Consider the following 9,256-nt stretch of genomic DNA (forward strand, 5'->3'; position numbering starts at 1 on the left):
GAATTACGTGTTTTAATGATTATTATGTCTACAGGTTTTCAACGGTTTTCTAGGGGGACCCTCATGCATGGCCATGGTTTATCTGACCTAGCAACAGTAACATAGGAATGTGGGACTTGACAAAGGGTAGACACAGGTAAATGGTCGTGTGATATCAATGGTGTAATGTGGGCGACAACGTTTCCATTTCGTTCCTCTGGGACGAAACTTAAAACAAATGTAAACGGTACTAATGTAGACATAGCTGAGAATCTCATTTAAATAGCCACACCTGTGTCCACTTGGCCTCAAAACAGACAATTTCTGTGCCTGAACTTATCAAAAAATTCTGAAACCATTTTCAAATCTTAAATAGCCCTGGCCAAGCCTGAATCAGTGCCCAATAGTGAGACCATTTTGCTAGCACTTACAAGTAATAATGTCAGTGCAAATGTGTAGAAATGTTTAGTCGCACGACTGCAACTAACTTACAACAGCGTTAACATTGGCCAATGTAATATCACTGCTGCTGGTCCTATTTCAATGCGTTATCTTATGCAGTTTTTCAAACTTGGAGTCTCTAGCAGTGTTATACAAGCTGCTAAAACAAGTAAATCAAATAGAACTAGAGCTTAAATAATCCAGTGGATTGGAAAAGTGACAGAAGGAAAATTAGAGCAGGTTGTGCGGCAAGTATCTTAAACAAAAGACCTAGTTTAACACAGTAGCTGAGGGAGTGTCATTCTAGTGTCATAATGATGTGAATGTTTGTGTCCTTAAAAGCAGAGCTGTGCAGAAAAGAAAAATCGTCTGTTCTACTAAATTTTAGTCACTCAACTGGTACTTGGGGCGTGAATTCCTGCACAGTCCCGGACAGCAGACAACCGGACACACAAAAGGGGTTGAGAGCACCTAGGTGTGGTGTGGTGTGGCCTGATCCCTCACCATGACCGTTTTCTCCCGAAGCCAATACGGATCGCGCTCGTCCTCGCTGTCTTCGTCCATCTCTTGGGCCCGTAGCGGCACGCAGTTGTCGCTGTGAAAGTACAGGCGGTTGTGGCCGCTGGTGTACGTGCGCTGCTGCTGCTCCACATCAGCCCCTTCCTCCGGCTCCAGGAACTCCGATAGACTGGGCTTTACACGTCTGGGCCTGAGGGATAAGTTTTTGATTTACAGGTTATGCATCTCATCATATATCTTATCATGCTCTATTACAACTCTGCATGCCAACATGTAATCGGTCATTGTGGTTGCATGCAGACCTGCAGACGAGAATGTGGGTGACTGCGGTCCTCTTGACGGGGCCGTTGCGGCTGAAGGCAAAGCCAGGCTGGCTGTGAATGTCCTGCGGGTTGCCCACGTAAGAACCATCATAACACTCATTTATGGACACGTCTATCCGCGCTCCTTTGGAGTGAGGCTATGAAGGAATGGGAAATACAGGGCGAGGACAATTCAATTAGCACAGCACAGGTCAACATTCACCCACTCAAACTTACATCCGTCCAATGGACCACCACTTCAACACCAACACAGATCCAATAACAGCCAGAGTCTTCAAGATTTGCTTCTACTAACACCCAAAACAATGTCCTATGTGCAGTTAGTCAATAACCCATGCAAATGTCAGCAACACCCTGCTTCTGTTCTGTTTACGACTCCTCAGAGTTGGTCTTTATGGTAAGCATACTACTATGCAAAAGTGGGCATGTGAGCAGATGTGGAGATAGCGAGTAGACATGGAGAGAGACAGACAGAGATCACTCACCACGTAGTTGAAGATGAAGCGGCTGTGGGAGAGCTTGAGGTGCTTGAGCAGGCTGTAGAGCTTGCAGCAGTTGAGGGTGCACCAGGGACAGTGCAGGTCATCACGTGCCTCCGTCTGCTGACGCGTGTTATTGTTGTACAGGAACTGTACAACACAACAAATAGACAAATGAGGAAAAAAAAGAGGTGGTACCAGGCTACGCCAGTACTACTGTACTACATGTGGAGCCCAGTAGGTGGGGAGGATTCATCACAGACTACAACCTTTCAGCTTTACCTGATAGATTATCCTGGGCTTCTGTCGTGATTCTGCCACAATCTGCTCCTTCCTCAGGACAGTGTCAGTGCTAACTGGTTCCTTTACAGCTTTTGGAAAAGAAACAAAGATGGTCATTAACAAACAAGAAATGGTTGCATGCATCTAAGAAAAATCAAACATTTCTACGGTTCTAGTGACTGGATCCAAACCAAACAGAATCATTACCTAGGGGTATAAATTCAGACACAAGCTGAACACATTCCTCTGATAAGGCCGCCAGGTGTTCAAATCCATCTTACCTGCTGTCTGTGGGGGCTTGATACTGCACAGCCTGCTCTCTGCAGCGCCGCTGCTGCAGTCAGAGTTGCGTGTGGCCAGGGGTTTGGCCACCGGCGCCGTGGAGCGGCTGGACGCGTCGCCTGTCCAACGCAGGGTGAACTGCAGTGTGGGGCCCTGGGAGAAGGTCAGATCAGGCAGCCACTGCGGGAGGACAGAGGCCTTAGTGAGGTCAGGCTGGGATCAGAAAATTAACCCTTAAAGGTGTAGGTTTTTGAACATTCTAAGTTCCGCAACAATTGAAGGTTCTAAAATTCTATGTTGAATTCAATGAACCCAGATATTCTTTAGAACGTTCATTTCTCAACATTCCTGTCACACCAGTGTGACGGTAATTTGTGGACTTTGGGAGTCCTTTTGGTACATCAGAGATGAGCTCACTGTTGCTTGTGAACATTCAAATCCTTCAGGCATGTATGAGACAGGGTCTAGCCACCAATAACCACCCACAAGCCTATAATTAACCCTCAAAAGAGCATGCTAGGGTTATGATCACTTTTCCAGAGTGTATCCTATCATATATGATTTATTACTAACGATTACTGGGTGTGTTCTATGCAGTTGCTTGTGAAAGCCAGACTTGCTTGCAGCTCTTCTGGAACACAGACTCTTAATTGGTGCACACACACACACAGACCACATACACACACACACCTTCTGATCTGAAATGGTTTCCCATGTGGCTCTTTTCTTGCCAACTGGACACTCCTCCATTTCCTGCATGGATACTTCATACTCCCCATCGAGTAACTGTAAACGTCTGAAAAAGAAAACAGTGGCAAGAGAAAACAGTCTTAAAATCATGCACATTTTATATACCTTTAAAAATAATCCTTCTCATCATCATTTCCCAAATACTTAAGACAAAAGTAAACTAGTATTATCATAGCTAATATCATTAGCTATTAGAAAATGCTTTTAAAGTACTTAACACGGAAGACACAGTTGTAGGAGTTCAACGTAGGAAGTAACAATTGTGACTGCAGCCTACAACTTACCGATTCTTATCAAAAACAGTCATCTGGGCCACAAACATAGTATCGCCATCTTCCCTAGGCAAGGAGCGTTTCTTCCTGCTTGTCATTTCCTCAACAACACCTGCCATGACACATGAAATGAAAAGCATGTTCAGTGCTCAACTGGCCCATCATGTAGTGCAGCTAGTGCTACTCTTAATCCATTACATGCAGACCATGTCACTATCTTAACGTTTAAAAAATGAAGGACAGAATTGAACTTGAACGGCGTAAACAACGTTCCATTACAGTTTTTCTCAGTCGCTTTGGTACATTTCTCGAAACATCCTCGACATTTGCATAACAGTAAGTGTATTTCTCAAAACAATTCATACAAATAGCAAAACACCATGGATTACCTGCAAAAGCCAGTTTCTTGCTAAAGTTTTGATGACAATTATTGTAAATTGTAGGTTACACCTTAGTGTATGTGGGAGTTTGATTGCAAGAGACTCGACAAGATTCACATTTACGCTTTTACTGTTTGTACTGTACTTTGTTGACAGACCATGTCATTGCGATACAGAAAGGAAAAGACAGCACTGCATAGCACAAAGAAAGAAAACCCCCAAAAAACAAAAGTAGAAATGTGAACATAAGACAATCTCCTTAGAGAAAACTGTACATGCAGTGCTGTAGGAATTACAGTGCAGTCTTCCTACACCTCCTGACGTTCCTGTCTGTTGGGCCATACATTCTCATCCACATCACAACGAATATATGCTTGACATATTATGACAACTTGTTCAACCATTTTGCATGTAAAGACTTATGCTATGAACTAATGCCTAATATAATTGTGGCATAATAACTAATGCCACAAATGTTGTGGGGGGTGAGACTATTCAACAGAGACCCATTATAGTACATTTTGATCAACATGGCATAAGCAATTGATAATGTAGGAAACAGCAGAGAATTGTACATAATCATTTGCACAGATGTACTGAAGCATTTGCAACTTGTTCAAAGAAATGAGAAACTGCTTTTTTGATGTGCACAAGTGACAAAATGATGTGAAGATTGAACAGGTAGTTTTGAAAATTTCAATTCTGATCTGAGAAATGTACCAAAGCGACTGAGAAAAACTTCAATAACTCAGGACAATCCGCTGAAACTAAACACATCAAAACAACGAGCATCCTGCTTCACTTTGTCTCTACAATGATTAGTGGAAAGTGAACAGGCCCAGCACCCGTAAGTGCAGGAGTGTCACACACACACCTATGTTCTCGTTGGTCTCGCCATTGGCCAGGCCGCCGAGCTGGCACCTGGCCGGCCAGGGCACCCTGAAGAGCAGCGAATAGGACTTGACCATGTGGCTGTTGCTGGGCTCAAACTCCTGGCTGGAGACCAGCATCGTGGGAAAGGCCCCTGGCTTGGCCTGGCTGCCATCAGGATTCAAAGGCACCTGCTTCTTACCTGTAGGCACTTGCTTTATCGGGCAGCTGACATCCTGAGCACAGCACACAGCAGACTGGCAGGTTATATGACTGTTATAAGATAAAGGCTCTTGTGAAAATGAAAAAGGCAACTGACAGTGGCACGATGAATGCACTCTGCTCAATAGCCAACAGGGTTTCTGTAGCACAAGAGGCATGACCTGCTTCTTATCAAAAAAGAGGCGGCCGGTTAAATGTGCTTTTGACAAAGCATGCTAAGTAGTTTTAACTTATAACAGATTGTTCTATGAAATGTTTATGAGATTGTTACCTTTCTCTTCTTGTGACAGACTTTCACTAGAAGCACCTCCAAGGGCACCGTGTTTTGCTCATTCTCCGATTTCTGCGATAGCTTTTCTGATATAAGATGAAAACAGAAATGGAGAGAGTGAATTTACCTCATGGACTGAAAATACAAGAAAATGCCATACATAAACAATTGTAGCTATTGCTTGTCTGATTCCCACCTGTTTTGTGGAAGAATCCAGTGAAAGTCAATTGCAAATGTGAAGCCAAGCTGTAGTGAGAAAAGTAAAGAGATCGGTTTAAAAACCAGCATACTGAGAGAAGAAAATCTTCATGTGGGCAAGGTAAGAATGTCACTTTCTCACCTCTGAGACTCTTGCTCTCCTCTTGCCTTCTCAACCTTGTGCAGCAGATCATCAACTTTAAAAGACTTCCTGTGTGAAAAAAAGAGAGACTTGCAAAAAAGGGTGTTTTTCACCTGACAGGATAAGGATAATGGCCTGATCAAATCTTTCATTCAGGTGCTTTCGTGCATTACAGAGTTAACCACATGCATTTGTGACATAACATTGCATGTAAACTTAGCTCTTGACATCTAATTTAGATTCTAAATAATCAAGAAAATTGTCTTGTGGGTTTGTATAGCAGATTACATTATGCTATTGTGGTGACCAGTAGTGGCCTTAATTTCTTACACAATTGCTATTAATGGCATGAAAGCGGTCAGACAGGACAGTCTAAATTCCTCTAATGTCTTAGAATAAGATTTTCATAGTACAGCCTGTATCTTAATTCTTAGTGTAAGTAAGGTTAGTATCAACTTCCAACATGATCCATGCTTCAAATTTGAAGCAAATACAAAAAGCTAAGCATCAACATGGCATTTTCCTGGTCACATTTTGCATGTATGAACTTCATCATCATACAGAATACACAAAAGACAAAGTGTAGTGAAAGCATTTAATTACCTTTTGGCATTTGTTCTTGAGTTTCGATGGGACATGTATGTGAGAGTCCTGTGCAAGAAGATGGGCTGCAAGAGACATCAAACTTTTTCAAAACTGATCAGAGGTCTACTTATGACATCACTTAGAGGAAGCCGTTAAAAAAAGGGGGGTTTCCCTAAAATTAATAATCAGTTTGGGGTGTGATTTAATTTTCCACTAAATGAAAATTTGCAACATAACTGTTAAACCCACCATCTGTAAAAATAATTTACATAAAGTATGCAAAACTGTACTACTGTAGGTCTACTACTCCAACGTCTATTGTAAAATATACTCACTGCAATCAAGTTCCTGGTACGCAGAAATCTATAGATCTGTGTGGGTTCTATAAAAAGAAAAGATAGCAATCAGTAACGACCCTTCACCAGGTGAAACAGACTTCCTGTATCAGACATGCTTATCTGTCAAGCCCACTGCATCTTGAATGAGAGGGGAAAAAAGGCAAGGGAACACCAACTCAATTTCTTTTGAACATGATCGACATAGGTTTATTATAACATTATACACTGAAGGACGCACGTGTTGTCAATGAAAGGGCACGTGGCTCATTAAACTGAAAGTCAAATATAAACGTGACCAGAACTTAAGCCATCCTTACACCAGAAGTCTTAGACAAGATTTGGGAAAGATTCTTGAAAGATTGTAGTCTTTTGCGTAAAGCTTGGATGGGGGTATTAGTTAAAAGATTCCAATCTTTCAAGAATCCTTTTCAAATCTTGTCAAGGTCTTTTGATGTATGGGTAGCATTATATAGATTTTAAATTACTCCACACATAAAGTAAAACCTCTGTCAAAATAGATGTTTTAATAAGGTGCACAATTTAAAAGAATTTAAACCATAAGGTGCACAATATGAACAATAAGTAAAAAGACCGGCTAATGTTAATCGAACAGAATCTGGTGTTGGAATCCATCTCAAAAACTAGTCCATTGGTCATCAACTAACGTTAATGTTGGCATAATGCCGCACGATGTTAACCGACAGACTACCAAATTGTATTTTATTGCATAAAACTAAGACTAACGTTAGGCCACAACTCAAAATGTATTGCAAGGTTGAACTAAAAGCTAGTTAGCTAATGTTAACGTTCCATGACAGCAACATCTGGCATGAAGCTAGCTACAAGCTGCAATTAGGGAATATAACGTTATCTTAAGTTGACTACATCAAACAGATTATGGCATCGGACTTTAGTCAGATAGACAACGTCATCGTCGAGCATCAAATTATAATGTTACTTCAAAATTTAATTTGTTGACTAGCAAACTCAAGTGATTCACCGGTTAGGTGCCAGAGGTAGGTAACGTTAGCTATCAGCTAGCATATCAGGGGGAAGTAGAATTATATTCGTTACCAGTGCGAGCTCACCACCTAGCCAGCTAGCTAGCACAGGCGGACCATATTAGCAAGAAACATTTATCCACACCATTCAGAAGTTCGACATTATCAAATAGTGACATCTTTCACTTAATCACATCGACAAAAGAATAATGTCAGGGGCAAAACTTACTTTCGAATGCCTGTAAGAAGAGTTCGTGGTCAGCTTGAATCTGTTCCATTTTTGGCTTCTTTGAAGTCATCACAATTCCGGAGGACTGAACACCGACTTTGCCCCCGGTACCATAACCAAACCCAGGACCAGAACCAATACCTCCACCACCCGAACCATATTTATGTGGAGCCATTCGAAAATATACAACTACTTCACCGGGGGGAAAAGCTACTTACAGTGGTGGGGGAAAGTCTAACGTTACTGAGTCTTTCCCTAACACAAAGGAATTAAAAATAAACGGCAGGCTAACTCAACTAGTTAGCTAACTTGCTAACTTTAGCGAAGTTCTTTCAAGTATCAGTGGCTTAGGATAGCCAGCTATTACTTGTAGAAGCTAGAATAGCATAGCTGTCTTAGCATGTCACTCACTTGACAACTTAGCCATTCCTTTGTCTTTTTCAGTCGAGTATGCAAACTAACCTAACTTTAAAAAATAACAATGACAGTAAGTTAACTGCGTACAGTGGTAGCTGTAACTAGCTAGGATACAGTTTTTTAAAAAACATCCAGCTTGCTAACCTGTCGTTAACCTGAAGTACTTCCTGCCTAGCTAGCTACCGCTTTACTACATCTAACGGTCGGGTAGCTAGCCAGCTAGACACTGTGGTTGATTCTGCAATTAGCAAGCAAGCTGATCGCAGTTGAAAAAGTGGAGGCAGGTCATTGCTCCTTTGAAGAAGCAAAGTATTTTTGCCGGCTATTTTTAAAACAGCGAGACTACTGAACAATCCTGCCAACACGTTATACTTGTAGTTATATTGCATCACATCCTAAAAACTATACAAGTCTTTTCAATTTCAATTTGTTTAACATATTTTCTTCCCCATTTCATTGACTACCAAAAATCGTTACGCCCTCCCCACATTCTCTTTAACGAATGACACAGCTGGCGGTTGCTATTGGCTGATCCATCTCTATGAGGAGGATAGCCAAGGCTACTTGAGAACTTTTTCGAAATTAATTTTATACCAATGATAGCAAATGACAGCTGATGAATTGACTGTCTTCATGAGATGACCCTGTTGTTGCATTGTTCAATATAGGTTAGACGACCCCGCCCCCCCACACACACACCAGAGAATGGGTGCTTAGACAAGGGAATTAGACGGGCTCTGCACACACCTTCATCTACACCTACAAATAGGTGTGTGTGTTCAACATAGGCTAGGCCTAGGCATATTTTAAGTTATTGGCAATGCATCCAAATCCTTGTAGGATAAGAAGTGTAGGCCATTGTGCATGCTACAGTGAATGGAAGATTTCAAACTCATAGTTTGAACAACTTCAAGATAGGCCTACTAATTGACCTAATAGCAAGGCGGTCTACAGGAGAGACCTCTTTCTCAAAGTCACAAAGAAAGAATGCGGGAACCCATCACCATTGGTTAAACTACTACAGGACCTAAGGATGATGTCATCTTTATCACCCTTTAAGAAACACCTTAAAACATCTGTTTTTAGAATTTCCTTAATGTTGTCTCTTTATTATTTACAGTGCATGAAAATGCACTGTTCTGTTATCCAAAGTCTTCTTCTTCTACCAAAAATTCTGCATCTAATTCAGCTTCAACCATTTAACGTAGAAACGTTGTTCAAACTTTGTAACATAGCCTAGGTCTTGAAAAGGACACCTGTGCAATGTATTAATTTC

General features: G+C 41.5%; 1 protein-coding gene across 1 annotated transcript in view; it reads right to left on the reverse strand.

Moving 5' to 3' along the window:
• The window catches only part of LOC121704985 (polycomb protein suz12-A-like), a 13,498-nt gene extending 4,914 nt beyond the window's left edge, over positions 1-8,584 (reverse strand). The window contains exons 1-14 of the mRNA XM_042085617.1: positions 7,564-8,584; positions 6,331-6,377; positions 6,014-6,078; positions 5,411-5,479; positions 5,267-5,316; positions 5,071-5,156; positions 4,582-4,813; positions 3,340-3,439; positions 2,996-3,101; positions 2,305-2,485; positions 2,024-2,112; positions 1,748-1,891; positions 1,242-1,399; positions 925-1,129 (exon numbers count right to left, since the gene is read on the reverse strand). Of these exons, the coding sequence (XP_041941551.1) occupies positions 925-1,129; positions 1,242-1,399; positions 1,748-1,891; positions 2,024-2,112; positions 2,305-2,485; positions 2,996-3,101; positions 3,340-3,439; positions 4,582-4,813; positions 5,071-5,156; positions 5,267-5,316; positions 5,411-5,479; positions 6,014-6,078; positions 6,331-6,377; positions 7,564-7,738 (1,707 nt within the window). The 5' untranslated portion in view covers positions 7,739-8,584. The remainder of the gene's footprint in view (positions 1-924; positions 1,130-1,241; positions 1,400-1,747; positions 1,892-2,023; positions 2,113-2,304; positions 2,486-2,995; positions 3,102-3,339; positions 3,440-4,581; positions 4,814-5,070; positions 5,157-5,266; positions 5,317-5,410; positions 5,480-6,013; positions 6,079-6,330; positions 6,378-7,563) is intronic.
• Positions 8,585-9,256: the final 672 nt, after the last annotated feature.

The sequence above is a fragment of the Alosa sapidissima genome, chromosome 3 (assembly GCF_018492685.1).
Source record: "Alosa sapidissima isolate fAloSap1 chromosome 3, fAloSap1.pri, whole genome shotgun sequence".
Classification (NCBI taxonomy): domain Eukaryota; kingdom Metazoa; phylum Chordata; class Actinopteri; order Clupeiformes; family Clupeidae; genus Alosa; species Alosa sapidissima.